This window comes from Nelumbo nucifera, chromosome 8 (genome assembly GCF_055504915.1).
Source record: "Nelumbo nucifera cultivar China Antique chromosome 8, China Antique-T2T, whole genome shotgun sequence".
NCBI lineage: Eukaryota > Viridiplantae > Streptophyta > Magnoliopsida > Proteales > Nelumbonaceae > Nelumbo > Nelumbo nucifera.
In genome coordinates this window covers 2,643,514-2,668,938 of record NC_142656.1, presented here as the reverse complement: position 1 = coordinate 2,668,938, position 25,425 = coordinate 2,643,514, and the positions used below count along the sequence as shown (strand labels likewise).

At 38.9% G+C, this 25,425-nt stretch overlaps 1 protein-coding gene and 1 long non-coding RNA gene across 2 annotated transcripts; one reads left to right on the top strand and one right to left on the bottom strand.

Annotated features, from left to right (window-relative positions):
* Positions 1 to 1,889: 1,889 nt before the first annotated feature.
* LOC148789558 (uncharacterized) lies at positions 1,890 to 5,157 on the top strand. The gene is made up of 2 exons (XR_016079252.1): positions 1,890 to 2,287; positions 3,787 to 5,157. It is a non-coding gene; the product is annotated as an uncharacterized LOC148789558 (long non-coding RNA).
* Positions 5,158 to 7,579: 2,422 nt separating this feature from the next.
* SPL2 (E3 Ubiquitin ligase family protein) lies at positions 7,580 to 22,410 on the bottom strand. The gene is made up of 6 exons (XM_010263586.3): positions 21,788 to 22,410; positions 20,808 to 20,909; positions 16,838 to 17,008; positions 16,559 to 16,680; positions 15,955 to 16,074; positions 7,580 to 7,990 (listed from the first exon to the last, which is right to left on the bottom strand). The coding sequence occupies exons 1-6, from the start codon at positions 22,169 to 22,171 to the stop codon at positions 7,714 to 7,716; spliced, it is 1,176 nt and encodes a 391-aa protein (XP_010261888.1). The 5' UTR covers positions 22,172 to 22,410; the 3' UTR covers positions 7,580 to 7,713.
* Positions 22,411 to 25,425: the final 3,015 nt, after the last annotated feature.

Genomic DNA, 25,425 nt, shown 5'->3' with positions numbered 1-25,425 from the left:
CAATAAAACAAGTCCCAACACCCTACCAACTTGATATGATACCGCACCTCGATATAAAACTAGGGCCCACCATAAAAGCGGGACCCGCCATATATGAGATGTGTGGTGCATATATTGTTGGTAGGGTGTTGGAATGCATCTTGTTTGCAGGTGATCCAGACTCCATATTGCACGGCAGCACAGATAAACATGCTGTGAGGTCGGTGTGAGACACACTCAGTGAGGAGCAGATTTGAAATCTGCTTCACAAGGCTTTGACGACTCATGTCAACATTTTCTAAGACACTTTTATCAATCAACCAATGGTTATTAGGTATTTGGTTAAAGTTAATTATCTCTTTTTTGCTGATGATATATTAATTTTTGAAAAATGCATTTTTAAAAGTATAAATACAAATGTGTATAATATAAATACAAGTTTAGTAATACAAATTACGAGGTTTTACACTACACACTCCTTCTAAACCGAGCCTTAAAGAAATTAAATGTACATTTGACCTACTATAGAAGATATATTTCATATTATTTTTCTATCTTGTGTTCAACCAATTTGGTATGGCTCATGATTACAATTTCGTCCTACATATTATGGCTATACCGACATTGCTGAGTTTATTTCTTTATGGTGGCAATTGGATCAAGATAGTAGGTGTGAGGAAGACGGATGGTTGTTGAGAGCTGGTCTTATCATTCAACAGATTAGGTTTGCACAGAATGAATGCATATTCCAAGGATCTGTCTTTGACCTTATTCAGATAATCCTCAAAGTGCATGCACAGTTGCATCATCTCCTTACCTTAACGGCTTGACAAGCCGAGATTACGGCTACTGATCTTCCTCATCAACAACTGTGTCAGTTTTAGGGCAAGCACCTCCACAGGGCAAGATTAAGGGTCCATTTGGTTCACAGTTGGAGTTAGAATTGGAATAGAAATTTATTAAAACCGGAATTGGAATAGTCTATTTCCATAATCTGTTTGGTTGAGACAGGAATTCTAGTGAGAATTGGAATCAGTTGGAATGTGATGTCATTCCCAATGAAGAGGGGAGGGAATGGCCATTCCCTCAAATGTGGGAATGCCATTCAATCAATAATGGGAATAGGATTCCGATTCTTCCCAACCAAACAGTTAGAACTGAAATGGTCCATTCGGACTCCAATTTCACACCCCTATTCCCACAAACTAAATGGACTCTAAAATAAATGTTGATGTTGGACAAGGTCGTGCTTCCACTAATCTTGTAGCTAGGGACTATTATGGCCACTTTCTATTTACAAGATTGGATCCTTATCATCTATGTGATATGCAAATGGCTAAAACACAAATTGTAAGACTTATGCTTTCTACTAAAGAATCTCCTTTGCTATTGCCATGCAATTCTCTTGTGTATGTTTGAAGGTGTGCACTCATAATTGTTCAGTATTTGTCAATAGTAAACTCAAATCCATCTTATACATTGTTTTAAAAGGCTTAAGCCTTGAGGCATGAGCCATATGTCTTGAGGTGAGACATACAAATTTTACTTCAAAGCTTAAACCTCATAACTTTGATGTAGGGGTAAGCCATTGTTAAAATGAGGCATAAGCCTCAATGTGTGAGGCATAGCTTGAGCCATAAACCTCAACTATTAATGATTATTTAATGATTTAATGCAATATGTGTGTGTGTTATAATTCAAAATATAAAAGGAGCATTTCAATAATTATAGGCCAAATAAAAAGAGTAAAACTGAAAAACTAATAGGGCAAATCAATTTCTACTAGTTTCTCTTAACGTTTTAGGAGAGTTCAACGCAAAAAAAAAGGCCAATCAAGTTCATAGTTTTTCTTCGATAAATCAAGTAGGATTTATTTTTTTATTATCCTTAATTTAACATCCCAAGTTTATTATTTTCTTATTTCTTTTTTTAGTGGATTTATTTTCTTTTATTAATCAACTAAGAATTTGTTTGGTTCGGGGGAATAGGACCCTGGAATCGGAATCGGAATGGGTCATTCCGTTTCCGAATGTTTGGTCGACCGCATTCTAGGCGGAATGGGAATCCCTCGTATGGGGAATGGCCATTCCCGACCCCTCCCCAGGGAATGTGATTCCCATTCCTGTTTATAATTTTTTTGGACAAAAATGCCCTCCTCATTTTCGATCTAGGCGAAGAGACGAAACAGGAGATTGGAGATTGGAGTTTCCCCATTTTCAATCCAGTCGAAGAGACGAAAGAGAGATTGCTAGAACTCCAAGCCTTCTTCCCTCGCCGAACAGAGAGCCGAACCATTTCGTTTTAATTGGTATGTAAACCGACATTCTACTTCACTTGGTGATGATCGTGGATCTTATTGTCGGAACACCTATGCGAAACTTCGCTTCATTCTTGTGATTTGTTTATTCATATTGATCTCTTTAATTGTTTCACTTGGTTTTAATTCGTTTTCTTGCTTCACGTTCAAATATAATTCTGATTGGATTTTCTCTTTTGCTGGAATTTGATCCATTTCGTTTTTTGTCGATATGCATTTAACTGTTATTTAATCCAATATCCTTACGGAGCTAATTTTGTAGTAATTTTTTTTGTCAGCTATCTGTTTGTTTTTTGTATTGCATTCTCTCTATTTTGGAATTTCCTCATTCTTCCTTTTAATACCCAAAAAGAAAAGATTTTCTCTCTCTCTCTCTCTCTCTCTTCTGTTATTCATAAAATCTCAGATGGAACAGGAAGATTGTTCGTAATTTAATTGTTTCCTCTACTATAGCTGCTCATGCATTGAAACCGACATGGGCGATTGATTTTCCATCAACTCAATGATGATTTTCCATAAGATCAGCGAGTGTGATCTTCCCACAATTGCCTGTGTCTAGCCCGTCAAACTGGTTGCAGATTTGCAGGATATCTTTCTCTGCTATTTTCCCCATTTCCTTAAGCTTGTAGATAACGTACTCAAATTTGCCGGATGTACACAAGAAAGAATAGAGTACAGAGTTAGAAGGGATAAGAAACCAAAATGTAAGAAAGAAATGGTCCTTGGTCAAAGCAAAATGGATGCAACAACCAAAGAAAATAGCTTGCTCTCTCTCTCCTGGTCAAGGTCAGAAAGCAATAGTTTTCAAAATACATGCAAGAGAACCCATCTGAATGAAGATCATGTTCTTCCATTCCTGTCTTTATTTTTTCTGTTTTTAATCAGCTGTAGACTAGATGGTAAGTTTCAGAGATTTCATACGGTTTGGATGATACAAGGATTGCACTTGTAGAATCAACAAACCACAAATATTCTTGTAGTTTATATTGGAAGACTATGCCCATTGTATTTACATCTATATTTGGCAGAAACTATCTCAATGGTCTCACTATTGCTCATAATATGCTGTTACATTCAAAATATATATTTTTTTTGAAAAACTGTGACTTAATAAACACCACACATTGGTAAGTTTGCTTTGGAGTTCAGGTATTTCTTTGGAGGTGTACTACTGTAGCTCATTATTTTTATAATGGACACTAGTATGTCAAGCTAGAATATGTGCCATTACTAAATATTGTGAATCTGTCATTTGAAGTGCGGATAGGATACCTTGGATTATTCCTTTTAGTTGAATAGTCATGTTTTAATATTCCCTCTAATGGAACAAGAAATAATGATCTTGAGTGCACATTTTACAATTGTGCTTCATTTCAGTTATTTCATCATAAAATGGTATGCTTATCAACATATTGCAATTTAGTGATGTAGTTAATTTATTTCCTCAAATTGCTTATTAAAATTCTGCAAACATAATTGTTGATTCTCAGCCTCTGAAGCGGAAGAGTGGAACAGAAGATTGTGAAGGCTTCCATGTGTGGACTACCAGTCCTGGATACACTAAAGTGGTTAACAGCCCCCTTCGTACACCAATATCAGGAAAAGGGGGCAGGGTATACAGCAAGTCAAAGGTTCCAAAGCATAGCAAATCAGGGCCTCATGTGCCAAATGCAGGTGAGAAGTGTCTCTACAATGGTTTCTCTTTTGGCATTAATTCTCACCGTGGTTTCTTTTTTGGCATTAAGTTGATTCAGTCCATCCTATGGTACTTTGGATTGCTCAAAGAAAATTGAAATCGAATGATGTTTTAATTTCTCACCTTTCAAAACCTCCTTGTCAAATAAAGCACTAAACTGGATGTGCATGTTTCTAACACTTTTTTCCCACTATATCTTTGGTTGGTATTTGAGATATTGTTGCTGTAGACATTACCGATGAATTATATGATCAAGTTTCTTGCTAGTAGCCTCAAGATACTTAAAGAATTAACTCAAATATAACTAATAAACTAATATTGTCATTAGGTGCTAGCAACAAGTAGGGAAATGGCAAAATGTTGCAACCAGTGATATCATCTGTCATAACTAAATAGCTAATAAACATAGCTGAGTGTTATATAGTTCAATGATGACTAATTATTTCTTATTTTTATTTTCACCTGTGCATTTGTGAATTTTATTTGGATATGGAACATGATTTACATCTTTCTTTATATGTGCTTGATTTTAATAATGGTTTTGATGCCATAATATTGGTCCAGATGATTAACCCATTGAACAGAGGGTTGGTCTTAGAATGATGTTTAATTTAAAGCAAATATTTTTCTTATGCGGGAATATGTTGATGCTAAGATAAGTTCAATTGAGAGGAAGCCCCATGATTGGTTGTGCATGCCGGTTTTATGTAATATGCTATAGAGCCCAAGAACCTCACAGCATGCTGAAGATGACACTTGGGGAAGAAATCAGAGAAGTAAAACTTGAAAATATTGGTATCTTACAAAAACTTCAGAGAAAACCTTCAGAAGATGTCTACTATCGTTGGAGCTATTCTGAAGATTGCTCCTTCACGCGCAGAGCTATACTACATTGCGGTCAGTTCTCTTCTGATATATCATGGCTACTGGTTGCATCCATTTGGAAAGAACTTGGATTTGATGTCAAAACAGTGCAAAATAAAATGGTCTATCAACTTCTTGATAGTGATCATGACATGTGTCCTCCAAGTTACTTGAACAATGTAAAGACTATAAACTTCCAAATAGATAATGAAGTTATGGAACCCAGTAATATGAACTTTTCCCCTGTGGTTCCTGTAAATACATTTGTTTTAATTGATCCTAAGGATGTGGATCTTGTTCATGATATGAAAGAAGATAAGCATTTTCTCCATATATGCACTTGGTAGCAGGTTGCCAATGTGTGTATATGTTGAAAATATATAATTAGTGGATGTTTTTGAGGTTCTTTTAACAGGGCAGAATTAGAAATTTTGGCTGATTCTGGTTCCACCTTCTAGTTGAACCAAACAGCAGGAATTGGAATCCGATTCCTGACTGAACCAAACAGATGCCAGGAATAGATGATTTCGATTCCGATTCCTGGGGATTCCGATTCTGATTCTGATTCCGGTCTTATCCACGAACCAAACGCACCCTAAGTTCTTTCCTTTCATCTAAATTATTAGATGACCATAAATCTAATATCAATTATATGAACGATTCTTCATATGTTTCCTTTTTTTCTTGGTCATTTGAATGATTTGAAAACTTTGAATTTTGAAACATGAAATGTAAAACATTTATAATTGTTAGTTGATGAGTAATTATTTTATTTAATTCTCGAGCTATAAATCATTGCTTATAAACTACTATTTTATAGTTATTTGTTTATTCTATTGTTCTAACTTGCTATGTTATATATGTATTTTTTTATCACTTATAAATATTAATTATTTTTTTTCTTAATTTTTGTGATTTACACCTCATCTTTCCGGACCATTATGCTTCAACTACACCTTTGTGGAAACTACATAATATGTTAATCAATTGTAAAAACTTACTTTCCCTCTTACTCGGTTCAGTTTGTACCAACATTGTTGCTTACTCGATATCCGACGGATATTGAAAATTAATATTCAAATATTTGGCTCGATTAAATATTCAAATATTCAATTTGATTTGAATTCAACCAATTAATTATTTTAGGCAATCAATAATGATATAAAATAAATATTTTATTTATTAAATATATAAATTATTTATATGATTTAATTATTATATATAAGTTATATAAAACATTTAAATATTTTATATATTATATATAAGAATTAAATAATTGATCAAATTTGGATATTTATCAAATCAAATCAGGCCATATCCAAATTCAAATCCGATCAGCTATTCAATTTCAATATGAACAGGATATCCGAATTCGACTGATTAGATATTCAAAGTATCTGAATTCAAATTGATTATATTAAATCTTGAATTCGAAATTGGGTTTTTCAAATCGGTTGACACCCCTATTTGTAACTTTGAACCCAATTTGTTGAATGAAACGACTGCCTATGGGCTTGTTTTTCTCAAAAAAAAAAAAAAGAGACAGATACGTATTCAATCCTACATGTTGAGTTTTACTAGTTGGAACAAATCCCTTTCGTGATGCTGAAGTAACAAAGAGAACCAAAAAACCAACAAAACCATCACAGCCCTCATTACTCGTGTCGACCAAAGAATAACCCCGTAAGGAAAATCTCAAACAATTGTGGAGGCTCAAAAAAAGAATGGTATGAATATAGAGTATTAGAGTTCCCCAATTCTGGGGAAGAAGAGAATGTAGATGATATTTTTATCAATTGCCAATTTTGTTAAGCAAGTTTGGCTAACTAACTTTAGATCCCATCATCCCCAGACCTTGTGATAATGAATCGGTGAGGGAGTTCTGGCTTATTAACAAAATGGAGAGTAACCACTAACAACAAGCTGTTGAAAATACTGGAATGAGTCTCTAGCAAGCGTGAAAAATAGAAACAATAAGATTTTTAAAAAATACTTGGGCGCCTCCCCTGGTTTTAATTGAAAGAGCTTAGAGCTAACTTTCTAGAATATATCTCTTTCATGCAAAATATGGACCAGGAATCTTGATCTAAGGCGTATTCCATCCTAATTAAGTGGGTGAGTCTAAGAGGAAATGGAGCCAAGATTAATATTGATGCTTCGAGGAAAGGAAGTGGGCAGTGTGCCATTGGGTGGTTATATGTGATCTTGTTGGAAAGGTGCTCTCTTTCTTTAGTAAGGGCACGGGTTCATGTGAAGAAGCATGGGCAGCTCTTGAATCACATATTCATGCATCGAAGTTCAAAAAACTCGAAACTTGTTATAAATGGTTTGAAAAGTGTAGATGATCCTCCATGAAGCATCAAGAGTCTCAAGACTATCCTTGAAGAGTGCTATAACCTTTGTCAAAATTTTAGTTTTGATTGTTTCCTATTCTCATATGTTTATAGGAAAGCAAACAATGCTAGCCAATCTTGGTCATAGGTTAGGCTTCTCTGGCTCAGTTAACTTAGGTTGGCATTTCAATTTTATTTGCTTTCGTGATGATTGGGGGAGGGCTACCGCCCTTTTGTGTAGCCTTCTTGTTCTTTGGCTCAGTTTGGAAGGAGTACAAATACAAATATGTACAGTACAAATGCGTACAAAATACAAGGTTGTTTTGCACTCTACAAATTTGTATTTGTACTTTCTTCCAAACTGAGCCTTACATCCTGCCAAAAAATTCATCACAAAAAAAAAAACCTATATTTACAGTAAGACAATATGAAAATAATATTCACAGTGGCACATTTAACGTTCAGATTACATAAATTCAGTGTTCTTAAAAGAAACAAGGAAAACAGAATTTATACTTGGTACCTCAAGAACTGTAAACCCTAATGGAATTCCGGATGGTCTGCCTACAAACAGGGCATTTAGGCGCCAAATCACGCTCAACTGACAAGGCACAACCTTGGCAGCAAACCAGATGCCCACATGGAACGAAAGCAGACCGCCGCCTCCTCATCAAACAGATCACACACAATTGCCCATCTGGAACATCTCCAGCCTCCTCATCTCCTTCAATTTCAGGAGCAGCAGCTCTCGATTGCTGAACCTGCCTCTGCTGCTTCCATTCTTTCCATCTGTTCCAATTCCTGTAGGAATAATTTAGAGATATAACTGATTCTCTAAATTTGTATTGCATAGAACATTTCCTTCCTGAAGTTTTTCCTTCTTGTTTCTAAGAGCATATAACAATGCCCAGTGTTCATTGTGCAACTTGGGCCAGGTTAGCCTGAAGCCAACCCAAGAAGGCCGGGTCAGGTTGAAGTTCAGGTTAGGATTGAAACATGTGAACCCAACTTAAGGGTTGGGTCAGGGATTAGGCCTCAGACAAAATTTATGTATGTATCAATGAAGGCATGTATACCAACAATTCTAGGTTTAAAGGTAAAGATTTTTCTAGTGTGAAACAAGTTTGGTACTCCAAAAGCATCTTGTACATATAATAATGCTAAAGTTAGTTAACCTTAATCCGCTAATTTCAAGTATAAGAAATAAGAGCATTCTAACAAAAAGAAATGAAGTAACCAGGCCAACCTGAAGCCTCGGCCATGGGGGTTTAACAACTTGGATTGGGTTAGGTTTGACCTCAACCTGACCCAACTTGCACCACTTCAGAGTAGATCTGTTTTGGCAGGATATGGGTATAAGATGTGAAGTAAAATTTCCATTCTAGGACTACAGTTTCATCAACCCAACCAATCTAATTATACTGACACCTTTTTCTTGTTAATAACAAAAGAAATCTATGACGGCAAAAGAGCAATAGAAAACTCAAATCTGACAAGGAAAGGAGGCTTACTAAAAAATAATAGAAATATAAAATACAGATAAAGTAAACAAACTGATAATGTAATGTACCTCTTATCAGTTTAATGAACTTTCTATTTATCCATCCAAAAAAAAGTAAACAAAACTACACCACATAAGTCTCCCATAGACCCCTCCCCCCCACCACCAAAAGACTGCTTGCCATTGGTATCTTTGGAAACCATCTGATCCAGATGATCACTCTGGATGTCAATGATCTGGCCTCCCTGATGTGACAACGTAAGTTTTTTTTTTTTTTTATCAGCAAAGAAAAGGTAAATTTTATTAATAATTGAGAAAACAGGGTATAGATTTACACTGAAAACGAAGATAAAAAAATCCAACCCAAAAAGAGGCTATATTAATGCCCAAAACAACTGTCCATAGACCCCTTACTTAGCCAATGAGTCAGCCATCCCATTTGCAGTCCTTCTGACCCAAGTAAAAGTGGCATTGAGTTCCCTTGCCAGGCTTTCTATTTCCCTCATGGTATGTCTATAAATCCAAGGAACATTACACCCTGAAGTAATCCAAGAGAACCAGTTTTGAATCCCCTTCAACCTCCAAGTTCTGAAGGTTAAATTGCTTAGCAAGTTTTAGACCTGGTAGCAGTGCCAACAGATGCCCAAAACAACTGCCCATAGACCCCTTACTTAGCCAATGAGTCAGCCATCCCATTTGCAGTCCTTCTGACCCAAGTAAAAGTGGCATTGAGTTCCCTTGCCAGGCTTTCTATTTCCCTCATGGTATGTCTATAAATCCAAGGAACATTTGATATGGACGTGTTTATTGGGAAGAAATATCACCGCCGGCAGCAGCAGTGATTTGGTGTTCTCATCGGATTCTAGCTAGTACAGTCCATCTTATCTTATCTGTTTTCAGCCCATCTTATCTGTTTTCAGTAAGGATAAGTAGGGAGTCTTATCTATCTTATCTGTAAGTGGTATAGATTAGCAGGGAGTCTTCCTACAAGGAGGACTCTTATCTCTTGTAATCTCCTATTTAAGGAGTTGAGAATATTGAATAAAATCATCGAAAATTTCAGTCCAAAAAGAGAGCAAAGGAGAGTTGGTGATCTCTTGAACAAATCACCCCTAGGGCGGCAAGATAGGTTCTTCAAGGAAAGGGAGGAACAAGGGAAAACAGGAGGTTTTCCCCGTGGACCGACCCGTGACGAGATCCTATTCGCGGGCCCTTAACAATTTGGTATCAGAGCCAAACGTCATGGGCGATCTGGAGCAGTTGACGTCCAGGGTCCACGAACTGGAGCACAGGCTTGTGGAGAACAGCACGGAGGTACGCGAGATCAAGGACGATGTCCAAAAGTTACGGCGCTTGATGGAGTTGTATTTCTCTAACAAGGAAAGGAATCCAGAAGGGGCTGAACCACAAACAGCTGCCGACCAGACCTGACAGAATCGTCCGACGAACAGCAGGTCGTTGCCCCGGTAGCCGCGGTCGTTCCCAAGTACAGCAGACTGGAGTTTCCTTCTTACAACGGCAAGGTTAGAGACAAGGTTAGCCTAGCTAACGGAGGACAGAGACAAGGTTAGCCTAGCTGCATTCGACTTGACGGAAGAGGGGCAGCTCTGGTTCTATCGATTGGAACAGGAGGAACCAGGGCTCAGTTAGACCCAAGTCAAATCCTACTGCCTCCTCAGGTTTGGGCCCCCATTGACGAGCAACCCGTTAGGTGAACTGATCAACCTCAAACAGACGAGAACAGTGGCTGAATACCAACGCCAATTCCAGACTCTCCTTGCCAGAGCAGCTTCGGTGCGACCGGACCAGCAGGTAGACATGTTCACCACAGGGTTAGCAGAACCCTTGAGGGTGGACGTGGATATGCAACACCCCCCCAACCTAGTTTCAGCCATGAATCTAGCTCGCGCCTTCGAACGCAAGCTGCAGCTCAGCCACGGAACCTTCAGTATGGGGTGGCAGCCGACATCATGGGCACCCCCGAAAACACCTGGAATGGCCCCTTCTTCTGCAACTAGCCGAAAGCCTCATACGAGCAACGTCCCCAAGTCAGCATCCAGTATGGGAAGCAGCACGGTGGCACCCCCCATTAAACGTTTGTCCATAGCCGAGATGGCAGATCGCCGGGCAAGGGGGCAGTATTTCAACTGCGACAATCTTTATTCGGCGGGACACAGGTGCAAGAGACTTTTCTGCCTCCTGGTGAACGAACAAGAGGAAGACGAGGATGAACCTGCAGCGTTCAAACCCGAGATCTCCCTCCACGCAATCACCGGAATAAAGACCTCTCAGACTATGCAGTTACAGGCACAGGTGGCAGGGAAACCAGTACGGATCCTCGTTGATTCAAGAAGCACACACAATTTTGTAAGTGAGCAAGCTGCCCTTCAGTTGAAATTACCTATGGAAATCACACCAAGACTGCAGGTAGCCGTAGCAAACGGTGAAAGGGTTCACAGTCACGGAATCTGTAAAGACACCCAAATACAGGTCGAGTCTGAATCCTTCTCTGCTGATTTATTTGTGCTATCCTTGGATGAATTTGATATAGTTCTTGGAGTAAAATGGTTGATCACCCTAGGCCCAATCCTATGGGATTTCAGCGCCCTAACAATGACACTCCGCTTGAATGGGAAACGAGTTACTTGGCAGGGAACCAGGGTAGAAGCAAAAAAACCACAGGTTCATACGCTTCAGGGGGAAACGACGCATACGGCGAATATGGAAAGGCTCCTCACCGATTTTTCAAATGTGTTCCAAGAACCCAAGGGACTTCCTCCTTCCCGAGCGTGCGATCATCGGATCCCTCTGGTGACGGGTTCAGAACCAGTCGTCGTCCGGCCTTATCGCTACCACATCTGCAGAAAGACGAGATAGAGAAGCAGTGTGCTAAAATGATGAAACAGGGGATCATCCGCCTTAGCCGTTCTCCCTTCTCCTCGTCGGTTCTGTTGGTAGCAAAGCGGGATGGCACTTGGAGGTTTCGTGTGGACTACAGAGAGCTCAATAACCAAACTATCAAGGATAAATTCCCTATTCCCATTGTGGACGAGCTGTTGGATGAACTTCATGGTGCCTGGGTCTGACAGGATACTACCGCAAATTTGTACAAAATTATGGCTTGTTGGCTGCCCCATTAACCAACCTGCTAAAGAAGAATGCCTTTCGTTGGGACGACGCAGCCGATGCAGCTTTTGCAAATTTAAGGGATGCCCTCTCCTCCACCCCAGTTCTGCAATTGCCAAACTTTGACCTCGAGTTTACAGTCGAGTGCGATGCATCCGGAATAGGTATTGGAGTCGTATTACAGCAACAAAGGCACCCGATTGCCTTCTTTAGCCGCAAACTTGTGGACCGACATTTAAAATTACCCGCCTACGAACGCGAACTAATTCGGTTAGCTAGAGCAGTCCAACACTGGAGACAGTACTTGTAGGGAAGGTCATTCGTCGTCAAAACTGATCACTATAGCCTCAAGTACTTGTTGGAGCAGCAACTCACCACTTCTCCTCAACAACATTGGGTTAGCAAGCTACTTGGTTTTGATTTCCGGGTAGACTACAAGGCGGGATCCTTAAATCGCGTCGCGGATGCTTTGTCTAGGCGTGACGAAGACACTATGCTCCTTTGTGGGATTTCCCATCCCCGAATCACCTTGTTAGACGACATCAAGAAGGCGTTGCCACAATCACCAGAGTGGACGACCCTTGTTCAGAAAATTCAGTCCGGAGCCGCCGACTCCACTTGGTCCCTTCATGACGGGATGGTGCACTACAAGGTGCATCTTCCAGCAGATTCCTCTTTAATTCCCTCCATCATCTCCAGTATTCAAAACTCCACCCATGAAGGCATTCAGAAGACACTGCATCGCGTCCAAGCTGATTTCCATTGGCAAGGTATGAAAACTTCTATTCGGGACTTTATCCATAATTGCTCCACGTGTCAATAGCACAAATGGGAGAATCTACACCCGGCTGGCCTTCTTCAGCCCCTCTCGATTCCAGCACAAATCTGGTCTGATATCTCCATGGATTTCATTGAGGGCCTACCCAAGGTTGGCGGAAAATCAGTTCTTTACGTGGTTGTGGATCGCTTCTCTAAGTACGCCCATTTCATCCCTCTGTCACATCCGTACAGCGCTACATCAGTCGCCCACGTTTTCTTTACACATGTTTTCCATTTACATGGGTTGTCGGAATCTATTGTCAGCGACAGGGACCCAGTTTTTACTAGTGCCTTCTAGAAGGAATTGTTTCAGTTACATGGTACCGCCTTATCTTTTTCCTCCGCGTATCATCCTCAGACAGACGACCAAATGGAGGTGGTGAACCGTACGATCGAAATGTATCTCCGTTGTTTTGTCGGAGATCAACCGCGACGGTGGGTTGATTGGCTTCCTTGGGCCGAGTATTGTTATAACACTGCCTATCATTCTTCCCTCGGAATGACACCTTTCCGGGTCGTCTATGGCCGTGACCCTCCTCGTTTGTTATCCTATGAGCCCGGTTCAACTCGTTTGGAGGAGATTGATCGTTCCCTACAAGAGCGCGATGCCCTTCTAGCTGAAGTTTCTCTTCGCTTGCAACAGGCACAACTTCGCATGAAGCATGCCTAGGACCAGCATCATCGGGAATTGTCATTTGACCCAGGACAGTTTGTGTGATTGAAGCTTCAGCCCTATCGGCAATGCTCCTTGCGCCATAGGGCTGCTCCTAAATTAGCTCCTAAATTTTATGGACCCTTCAAGGTTTTGCGGCGGATCGGTACGGTTGCATACCAATTGGAACTGCCAGAGCACAGCAGAATCCGTGATGTTTTCCACATTTCCTTGCTCAAACCGTTTACGGGTATTCCTCCTGACCGAGTTCCCCCCTTACCACCCTTGAAAGACGGCAAACTCATCCCCCAACCTCGGGCCCTGGTTCGCTCTAGAATCAATCGAGGTGTTCTCGAAGTCCTGGTGGAATGGGACGGCTTGCCATCAGCCGAGGCCACCTGGCTCCCCTTGACTGAGTTCCAAGACACGTATCCGGGCTTCGAGCTTGAGGACAAGCTCTTAGTCCAGGAGGGGAGTAATGATATAGACGCGTTTATTGGGAAGAAATATCGCCGCCGGCAACAGCAGTGATTTGGTGTTCTCATCGGATTCTAGCTAGTACAGTCCATCTTATCTTATCTGTTTTCAGCCCATCTTATCTTATATGTTTTCAGTAAGGATAAGTAGGGAGTCTTATCTATCTTATCTGTAAGTGGTATAGATTAGCAGGGAGTCTTCCTACAAGGAGGACTCTTATCTCTTGTAATCTCCTATTTAGGGAGCTGAGAATATTGAATAAAATCATAGAAAATTTCAGTCCGGAAAGAGAGCAAAAGAGAGTTGGTGATCTCTTGAACAAATCACCCCTAAGGCGGCAAGATAGGTTCTTCAAGGAAAGGGAGGAACAAGGGAAAACAGGAGGTTTTCCCCGTGGACCGACCCGTGACGAGATCCTATTCGCGGGCCCTTAACAACATTACACCCTGAAGTAATCCAAGAGAACCAATTTTGAATCCCCTTCAACCTCCAAGTTCTGAAGGTTAAATTTCTTAGCAAGTTTTAGACCTTGTAGCAGTACCAACAGCTTGGCCCTTAGAGAATCTCCCACCCATATCTCTAAAAACACCACCAAAGCCTGCTACTTCCGGGTTTCCTATAGAACTCCCATCAAAGTTCAGCTTGATTTTGTTGCTAGCTAGGGTTTCTATTCCATCACCTTTTTTTTCTTTTACAATGTGACAACGTAAGTTATACCCAATGTTTGAAAATTAGAAGAATGAGGCAGGTGCTAGGATCTTCAATTGCATGAGGCTTAAGCCTCATGAGATCTCATTATTTTAAGAAAAGGCATGAAGTAAAATGAAAGAAGGTTTAGAACTTCGGGGGAAAAAAGACTGATACTTAAGACTAGTTGAATGGCACATGAAGCATCTGCATGTATAAGAGAAGCACGGATACATAGTTCAGGGGAAAATAAACGAAATAAAGTATGGTCTGGACATGAGGCCAACGCAAGTATCTGCCCACATATGGGATACCAATATCACATTTGGCATGTTTATAGCATGCTAATTATATTTAGTTTTTTCTCTTTTTAGGGGGAGGAGAAGGTTAAGTAAGGCATTGTATTAATGATCAAAGCTGTACAAAAAGTCCCAGTACAATGAGATTCTGTACAAAAGCAGCAGTACATTAAGGGGGTGTTGGGCAACATGATTGGTTTGTTTTCCAAAACAAAAATAATTGCCATGCCAGCAAAATCAATATATTTTTTTCTGGTGTGGCAGTTGTTTTGTTTTGAAAAACAAAATCATATACTTTGGTGAACACCCCCTAAGTGTTCATGAAAAGTAAAAAGACAGTATATTTATTTTTTTTTTTTTTTTGAAGCTACTGTCATTGCTGAATACCTCATCTTGCCAAATTTAATTAAACTTAACACAGTTTTTTATTTACATTTATCATTTGTTAAAGCATGCCATTCTACATATTGTTAAAGATTGTTTATCAGTAGATATCGTTAAAGTATTAAATACTAAAAAGTGCATTCTATAACTGTTCATGCAGTCTCATGTGTCATATTGAGTACATATCATGTTCAACACTAGCATGCCTGGCATGTACAGATATCTTGGTATCATAATCATAGCTAAGTAGCAAGAACCATCTTATGAATCCATCTAGACAATCAGAAAGCTCTTTCTTTTTTATTTGGTAAAAAAAAATCTTAACATGTATGAAAACATCAAATAGGTTTGAAAACCTAAAAGTTTGTATAAAAGATACATGCCCCAAAATCTTACAACTGGTCTGAATTCATTCTTGAACTGAGAACGTTACTTCAGTTTAAAATACATGCTCTTGACATAAGGTGCCCCAAAGTGTGATGCAAGTGTGTTATTTATACCTCTCGGAATGTGCCTCAAAGTTGAGAGTCAAGGCATTTTCTCCTTGCCCCAAGACATATACCTTATATGCCTTTTGGAATATTGATTGTACCCTAGGAATCTTCAATCAAGTTATTCCATCATGCCCCATTCTCCCCAACATGACATCTTACATAATAATAAAACAATGTAAAATCACCTAATTTACTCTTATATCCCTGTATGAGCTTAAATTCTTGGTTCCATTTCATCAACATAAGCAAAACCATAATAATCAAAAAAAAAGGCATAAGCAATATCTTGAGTAACCAGTTGCTCCAACACTTGTATGCTACAGTACCTCATGATAGCATAGCCTAATATACCAAATGACAGTGAGACAAGAAGAATGCCACCCCACAACAGAACTTTTGTCCTAAAGCCAAGATCTACTACTATTTGATCTTTGGTCATGTCTGACCTGCAAAATAAGCCAGGGAACCCATTATTCCACTAGAGCCACAAACATAAAGGAAAAAAGTAAATACCAGAAATTTTCTCCAACAGTAAGTCAACACAGACACAGTAAAATAAATGGATTCCACCCAATTAATGGAATTTCTTACCAATAATCAAATTAAATGTACAGAAGATAGTGACAGATAATATGCTAACAATTATCCAAGTCACTTATTTTTTATCCATGTACCCTATGAGGAATGCTAGAAAGCAATCTGATAAAAGACACAATAAGACACCTTATGCATTGCCTGCCAGGAAGTCCTCTGTCCTACCAGATAATACCCAGTAGAAATCAGGATGGTTGAATCTAGCCATTTACTCTAATATCCTATTATGTAAGTATGGTCATGTGTTCTACAATACTTGGAAGATAAATTACTACATGACATTTTTGTTTCCAAGCAACAGATCCTAGCAATGCTTTCATAAAGAGACCTCCTTACAAGAAATAGGGAAGATCCTTGCAGGACTTAATCTCGGGATTTCCATCTTGAAATCTGCAAATGCCAACTGCAGTGATCTCCTTTCCTAATGGAAGGATTTTCTCCTCATCAAGAAGACCAACCTTTTCAAACAGAACAAACCAAGGACAAATAAAGTAATTAAAATGAGTATACAACCTCCGAAGCATAGAAAAGATAGCATCTAAACAAATTCAACCTTTCTTAATAAACTAGAGACCATTATTCGAGCAAAAAACAAAGATTCTGTTTAAAACTCACAGGATAATGATGGCCAAAAAGTGCCTGGAGAAATGTATATGGTGAAGCTTGGACTGGCTGTAATTGATGATAAACTGTTACTAGAGGTAGAGGATGCCTAGAGCCATCCAAATTCACAACTACATAATCAGAATGTGGCCACTGACCACCTTCAACAAGAATAAAAGGAACCTGTAAAATGAACAAAGCCCATCAGGCCATCACAAGCATTTCCTTAAAAAATCACATAACAAAGGAACTGGTTTTAAGTTCACAAAGTACTAGGTATGAAATTCCTTACTGCAACTGTGAGGCCTCTGACACAAATTGTAAATTTTTTCAAGGAAGTGATAGGGGAGGGAGTGTAGGTCTTCTTTCCAGATTAGAGTGACAGCATAGGGGTTTATTCAATAGTTTATTACACAAAAGAGGATATCTAAATCAAGAATACAAAGGATACATTAAATAATAAAAGTGCAGGGATGAGCAAAAAGGGTTGCAAAACCAAAAACGAACTTACAGTATGCAACACACCAAAAAATATTTTCGAATCCAAAGATCAGTTCTTGTTTGCATCCATACAGAGATCCCACCTCAAAAATTGCCCAAACCTTGTGAGAGGGGGTGCCACGATATATTGACTGGGGATTGGTGCTAGAAAAGAAAGATAAAAGCAAAGATATTGTAATTATTGTAGTTCTAAAGTTAACTTCCCAGATTATCAATTGCTGTTGTAGAACATAGTGAGGGTTTTCTTATCAAACTGGTAAATTATTATTAATAATGATATAAAAATAGGTACAAAAGTATGACAGTAAAGACGTTTTTTTCCCTTTTTCCACAAAAAAAAATGGCATGTTTCCCACAAAGAATATGGAGCTTAGGACTTAGGAGGGTTCAGGATGAGCTTTTTCTTTAAAATTTGAATGAGCTGATGCTGTGCAAATTCTCCAAATCAGGTACCCAATCTGCACCTCCAATCAATCTAGCCCCATGCTACACCCCACTTGGATATAATCCAAAACAAAACAAAACTAGCTGTGTTCTAATAGGTACGATCACCTAATCACATTCTATGACTCCTTTACTTAAGGAATCAGTTAGCAAATTTGCAAACTGCAAAATCCAGGAGGACATATCCATGGTGGGTGCCAGGTGTCTAGTTTCTCTTGTTCATTATCATCTAAGCCTTACCCCAACTATGTGGGGTCTGCAACATGAATCATGTTTTGCCATTCTGTTCTGTTTAGAAATCAGGATCCTTTTTTTGTTAGGTATAGAAATCGGCTGCCAACATGACACAACCCTCCTCCTTTATCCAGGCTTGGGACCAGCAATGTCGATTTTCTCTTGCTAAATGTTTTAATTTCCATGGTCCATAAATCCCTTCTTTCTTCCAGCTGATGATAGTGTTTGAGTCCCCTTAACAATCAAATTTTGGCAATCGAGAAAATACCAGCAAAAATCTCTTTGAGGTGGTTGGTGTCTGGGATGAGAGTCAAATTAGCTAAAAATGAAATGATTCCTATTGGAAAGGTGGAGAGTTTGGAGGACTTGGCCAAGGATTTGGGCTGTAACTTTGGCTCCCTCCCTTCCAAATACTTGGGGATGCTATTGGGAGATAAATGTAATTCTAAAAGCACTTGTGATTGTTGGAGAGGATTGACAGGAAATTAGCCTCTTGGAAGGCTAGATACCTATCCAAAAGGTGGTATTATTGCTAGCTTGCCAGCGTATTACTTATCCCTTTTCCCTATTTCGGGGGCTGTTGCTGAGCATTTGGAGAAAGCAATGAGGAATTTCCTGTAGTCAGGCTGGAAGTATTCTTCTAACATCCATTTGGTTAACTGGGATAAGGTTTGCAAGCCTTAGGCATGTGGATTGGGGATTAGAAGAATCAAGAATTTCAACATCTCTTTATTAGGGAAATGTCTGTGGCAATTTTCTCCCGAAGCAGAAAGCTTATGGAAGAATCTAATCAATGAGAAATATGGCTTGCAAGATAATGATTGGAATGTTGAGGTTCCTCAGATTTCCTATGGATGTAGTGTATGGAAAGATATTTGTAAAGCTTTTCCTCACTTCCAGAAAGGTAATAAATACAGTGTGTGGGGAGCAAGGTGAACTTTTGAAAAGACCCTTGGTGCTCTGGTGTGCCCCTCAAAGGCCTGCTTCCATCCTTGTATTTAGTGGCAAGCAATAAGGATGCTTCAGTAACTGCTTCTTATATTTTTAACAGGGGGAAGCTATCATGGGTTCCTTCTTTTAGAAGGAATTTCAACAATTGGGAGATGAATCAAGTTGCTGAACTGCTAAATTTAGTGCAGATTGAGCAGTGTAACCTAGAAGTTCAGGATTCACGAATCTGGAAGTGGCAACAATTGGGTTTGTTCTCAGTGAAATCCTTCTAAAGAGGCTTAGCAGAGAATGATGAAGTATCCTTTTTTTCAAGGCTGTTTGGCATAATGTGACTCCATCACAGTTCAAGTTCCTGGTGTGGCTAGCAATTTTGGAGTCCAGACAAGTGCTTGACAAAGAAAAATTTAACCAGACAGGGTTTGATTCTAGAAGACTCTTCCTGCCCATTTTGTGAGCACCATCAGGAGGCATCCAATCACATTTTTCTGCATTGTGAATTCTCAAGCAGCATATGGGCTCATTTCCTTAGAGCGGTGCAGATGTGCTTCGATGGAAGCTTGTGCTTATTTGCAAGTCCTCCATCCTGACCTGTCAAGGAATTGCTTGGAACTTTAAAAGCCATGCATTTTTTATAAGTAAAGTTGAATTTTGTTAATTATGAAACAAATAATGTAGCTAACCCTGTATTGTTGTGATCAGGCTTGAAACAAATAATGTACATACATACAAGCATCTTGGAAGAGGCGCAAACTTCAACCTCTCCGATCAGTTTGTCATCAAGTTACAATTGTGCACAAAACAATTAACCCCTTGTTTGGCCAACTTTAAATGCCATACTTGGCCCCTGAAGCCCCATACAACATCATCTTTTTTGCATTTTGTAACCATTTGTCAAGAGATTTTTGCTGTTTTTCTTTCTTTCTTTTTTTTTCTTTTTTGAAAAGGTAAAGTAATTTTATTCAAGAAGGAAAAGGATACAACAATGCCCAGACCAAAAGGAAGGCCTAGAAGCAACTCAAGTTACAGACTCCACAAAGACTGAGTTCTAAGCTCTCTGCACCAACTCTTCTGGACTTTTAACTCTGTTACAAAAAATTCCGTTATTTCTTTGACCACAAAACAGCTGCTGGTATGGTTTTCCACACTAATTTCCCTTTCTTGTTTAAGCCTTTGATTTTCCAACAGCACAGCAGCTCTTTCTTGTTTAAGCCTTTGTTTTCCTTTCTTTCTTTCTTCTGTTCTTTCTTTCCTTCTCTCTTTCTTCCTTTTTAAAGAAGAATGTAAGGCAAATTGTATTAATATCAAAATATACAAGCTGCACATGTACAATGAGGATCTCTACATCCAGACAATTACAACTTTTTTGTTCCTATCTCTAACCCTAGGAACCACATATGTGTTTCTATGTAACTTATCCAGACAAAAAAATGGTAACACTATAAACAATTTTGACATTTTTGCATGGAATAAACAGTAAAGCATCCAAACACCCTCACAATATGGCCAGACTCTAATACTTGGAAATCAAAAGGTTGCAACAAGTAATATGAATATCATTACTGATTAGATTATGAATAAGCTTAATTGCATACTTCTGTTAAACTTCTAAGACAAAGTTGGACTTGAAAATCAACAACATCAAAAGACTTGAAACTACAAGTTAATCCTAAATGGCTAAACTCAAAACTGTTACAAAAGAAAGCAATTCATATTTCTTCCTTCATGCATGATAGTGGGGGGGCAAAGATTAGCTTGCTTCCAAGGCACTCCGTAGAAGATGAAAGTGATTAAGAAAAGAGTATACAAGTGCATGCACAAAACCAAATAAGTTGCAACTGCATTAGAAAGTTACCATTCTTAGTGAGGTAGACTTTTGTTCTTTCAGTGGTCGAGCAAAGAGAGTGCGTAAGTCAGAAGTCCATCCAAATAGGCCCCTCCATTCATTGTATATACACTTCAAAATCAAAAAGAAGAATAATATATTAGGAAGGGTTCTTCAAAAGTCATTCCATTGTTCCGCATAAATCAACCTACTGAAATCAATAATAAATTAAAAATAGAAAACTCTATACAAGAAAAAAAGTAGTGAATGTATAGATTGAAGTGTAATTGATTACAAACAAGAAATATGCAAATAAAAGACAAACATGAAAATATTAATCGTTTTAGCAATCTATTCCGTGCAATTAGGACATTGGAACTACAAACTAGAAGTGGTATGAACTAATCAAAAGTAGCATAGCGACAGGAAACAAGCAGACCTTGAAACAAGGAAATACAGTGCTCTGTTTTGCCTTAAGTTTAGTTGATGTACGAGTGGATGGTGACTCTGAAATTGTAGATGGATGCAATTAGCTGGGGATGGAACTTGGGTACTAGAGATGACATTAAGATAAGGTCCTTGTCATCCAGAATAAATAGCTTGTTTAGCTGGATTCCAAGGCCTGTCAATATCTTATCAGATGGTCTTGCCTGGACTTGAGTTGATTGAATTGCTCACTCTTCTCATTGTATAGTTCTGTTAACGTGTAGTGGTCGGTACTGCACTTTGTGGGGGGGAGGAACAAGAAACTTAAATCTTCAGGTTAACTGGTAACAGTGGAAATCAGTAAAGATGCTGCCATTTCTTCGAATCTCCCATGACCCAAGTCGTTGCATTTATTCTCAGTATTTTGTCAGCATGAGCACGTAATTAGAGAAAGAGAACAACTAAGGGAACTTCTCTATGGTAGATACTAACAAAAAAATGATCATGAACTAATGACAAAACGAAATAATTTCGACGATGAAGTGTGAAATTTGATGTGAGAAATTAAAAATAGCGTGTGGTACCGTCTGAGTTCTCTGTAGCACAACAGCTCTCTCACCGGACTCATGGGATATCAAGGCATTAGGCCTCAAGCTTCTCCAGTTCCCATCGACAGCCGATTTCGCCTCGATTAGGCCGCGAACGATGACGAGCTTTCCCTCGGTGGGTCCAGATTCATTGGCGATGTTTCTGATACTGTTGTCGTCTGAAGATGATAGAAGGGAGCGGAGATCGGCAACACGAACGGTTGGAGCTCCACGGATTTTCTGTAAAGCAGAAGAGGTGTTGTTGAATTTGAGCCAGCTTTGCACGGCTACATAAGCTAGGACCAGGCCAATGACTGCACCATCTGCGGCCAGGGCAACGTTGGCCAGCGCAGCCGCAGCGGCTCTGTCGTGGGAGGACATAGTTCGTTTATCTCTGCATCTGGACGATTAACAGGCCGTGGCTAGAAGCCTTGAACGATGGTCTCCTGGTAGGATTGACGCCGCTCCTCTCTCTCTCTCACGCGCGCGCGCCCGCTCGCTCTCGCTCTCTTTCTCATTGTCAGAGTATTCGAGACTTCGAGTGAGATCGGCTTCCGTCAGGATAAACCTGTACCCACACCGTTCCAACCGCCTTTTGCAATCTTGCTTTGGAAACATCTCCCCCGTGGAATGAAGCATATAAGCGGGAGATATGTTCAACGAGACCGGATCTATTCTTCACACAGGGCGCCTCACATTGGCCTCACACGCACATCGTGCCATGCATTGAGAACATCTCTGATAAATTATAAGTTATAAGTACGGGAGATGTTGCCAATGTACGGTAGATATTCCTGTAGATGGCCCTGTGTTAAGGAGCAGATCCCGTTCCATGTTCAACACCCTACCAATAGATCTGACACTATACATTTCATTTATAATAGGTCCCACTTTTATGATGGGTCTTCCTTAGTTTAATGGTGAGATGTACGGTATCAAATCCTATTGGTAGGGCGTTGGAACGTATTTGTGTTAGTAGGCACGGATTTGGCCAAATCGGATTTACATCGACGCCTCATGGTATAAGCTAGGCTTCCGTCAATGCAAAGCAATATCACATGTGCACCCCATAAATGCCCCACATGTACATTTCAGTGTGCATTGAGAACATCTTCCAAAATTTTCTATGTGATGTTCTTAATACATGGTTGAGATATATTGTGAAATGTTTGGAGGGCGCATATGTGAATTACTGTAAAGCCTTTACATGTTTTATTTCATGGGAGATATTCCTAATGTAAAGTTGAAAGAGATTGTTCAAACTATGTGAGCACAGGCTTGCACCAACTGAAGCCAAACTCCTACAGTACATCCCAACTATATATTGGGAATATCTTCCAATAACAAGTATGGGAGATGTTCTCGATGCACGTTGAGATGTGCTATGGGGCGTTTGTGAGAAGCATATGTGAATTCATTGTCAATACATGCTGAGATGTGTATGTGGAACACTGATGATATCTCTGCTAGATTGACTCTGAGCTTTGGAACAGATTTGGCTGCAAGGTTTTTTGTGCTCTGTCCCTATTATTTCTCTTTACCACAATAACTTTGTCCACGTTTACCCACAACACACTACCTCCATTTATTGAAAACCATGGTTTTTAAAAATGAACTGGTCAGGGGTCCAGTTACCGGGTCAAATGGTTTGACCGTTCAACCCGAATGATTGGCTCGTTCTGACAATAAAAATAAAAAGATAAAAAAATTGGAAAACGGTCAAAACCAGTCAAACAATTAACCAATCGGTTCAGCGATTTACTGGCCAAAATCAATGCTTTTGGGGAAAAAAACAGTTTTGGAAGAAAACAAAAGTGACCGATTCCCATTTTTTCCGATCCGACCATTCGATCTGTTCCGATTTTGAAAACCATATTAAAAATATCTTCTTCTATATTATACTACGCAGGAGAATGAGATATTCCCCGTTTGTGGCTGCGATGTTACGTTGATGTACAGAGTTTTGGGGCAGGAAATAATACTATGTACGACTCATATCACTCAGAATAATTATAATTAAGGGTGATCAAAGGTTGTGTTGGATTTGACTTTCTGAGTCGGGCTGTAAATGGATCAGAACGGACCGGATATGGTGTAGATCCAAAATTGAGTTGTTTATATTCAAAATTGAAACAAACCTTATCCATCGAATTCATATAATAAACAGAATTGAGTAGCATTAATCGATTAAATTAACAAATTATTATAATGTCATGTACTATTAATAAAATAAGCCAAAAATATTGAAATTACATGTTATAATCAAATATATTATAAATAAATTTTATCGGATCTACATTTAAATCAAATCATCAAATCGAATCGGATTATAAGTTATAATAGAACATCCTTAATAGGATTGAAAATGAATTATGATTTAAAAAAAAAAACATTTGCTATTTCTAGGCCTACAATCTTATATATCCATGCTCTCAATTCACAAAGTTTGTCGGGCCTTGGCCTAGATTGGGAAGGGACAGAAAACATAGGCCCAAGCTCAAATTTTGTGACTCAGACCTAACTATAAATGTTAACCCTCTATCTAAGACCCTAAAACCATTATTAGATTATTTCTATCGCCAATGTTGAATTGCCAAACCCAACATTCATATTAAGCATCTTAAATTACCATTTTGCTGCTTTCAAAAAATCAAAATAAGTAAATAAATAAAACAAACGCATTGAACACAGACTACAACATGAAAAATAAACATTTTTCTGGCACATTATTTTGATGAAGGAAATATAGAGATTATTAGAAGCAAGGTTCAAATTTTCCTTAGGATATGCCCTATATTGAGTATATCATGTTGTATCGGTAGCTCCCCGAGTAAGGGGTATTTCAAAATGTAGCCACTTTCAAAGGGCTTAGGCAAGCCTAAAACCAACCTTCCCCCCTTAAACAAATAAAAAGTAAAAATAAAATATGAACGATCAAAACACCTGATACACCTATACACCTGTTCGTGTGTATTAACCAATTGTACAGTGATCTTTTTATCCAATAAAGTGACGTTACTAAATGGACAATATTACCCCGTCTCAGGAAGGTATTATTTGTCCAGTAAATGAGTTGCTCGGAAATATTTTTTCATGGGACCCACTAAATACCTAAATACAATCACAATTTTTCATATTTTTTTGTATGACTCACCAAATTATCTGCCCACACTTCTCAAAAAAAACGAACAAGGCTTTTATGTCGAAGGCTATTGGCTCGTATTCACATTAGGCCTATAAATTTGCAAGTCGGGACAAGGCACAAGATACTTTAGGCTGGAAATATAAATTATTGTCCCAATTACACGGAGTTGGCTACGTAAATCCGGTTTCACTGTTATATCATGTTCGAATATAATATCCATTGTTAAACTTCCAACACCTATATCAATTCCTAATTTTTAATCCATGCCCTTTTTCTTTTTGTTAGTTCTTTCCCACCTTCAACATGTAGCAAATCATTTCTTATTACATGTTATATAGATAATGTAATGATGTGTGCTGCAACATATTATAATAGTGCATACACATGGCAAGTATCAACAATGTATAGCATGTGGTATTTGGATTTAATATTTAAGATGCGCCCTAAAACCAAGTCAAGTATCTCATTTATATAATACTAGTGTAAGAGC

What these genes read in the sequence shown, in the direction of transcription:
- SPL2 (XM_010263586.3), bottom strand. Translation starts at nt 22,171, where the DNA reads ATGTCCTCCCACGACAGAGCCGCTGCGGCTGCGCTGGCCAACGTTGCC. An exon ending in TGCTACAGAGAACTCAGACG is followed by an intron (nt 20,910 to 21,787) that starts GTACCACACGCT and finishes TTGATTTTGAAG; the next exon opens with TGTATATACAATGAATGGAG. An exon ending in AAGGATCTTCCCTATTTCTT is followed by an intron (nt 16,075 to 16,558) that starts GTAAGGAGGTCT and finishes CTTATTTTGCAG; the next exon opens with GTCAGACATGACCAAAGATC.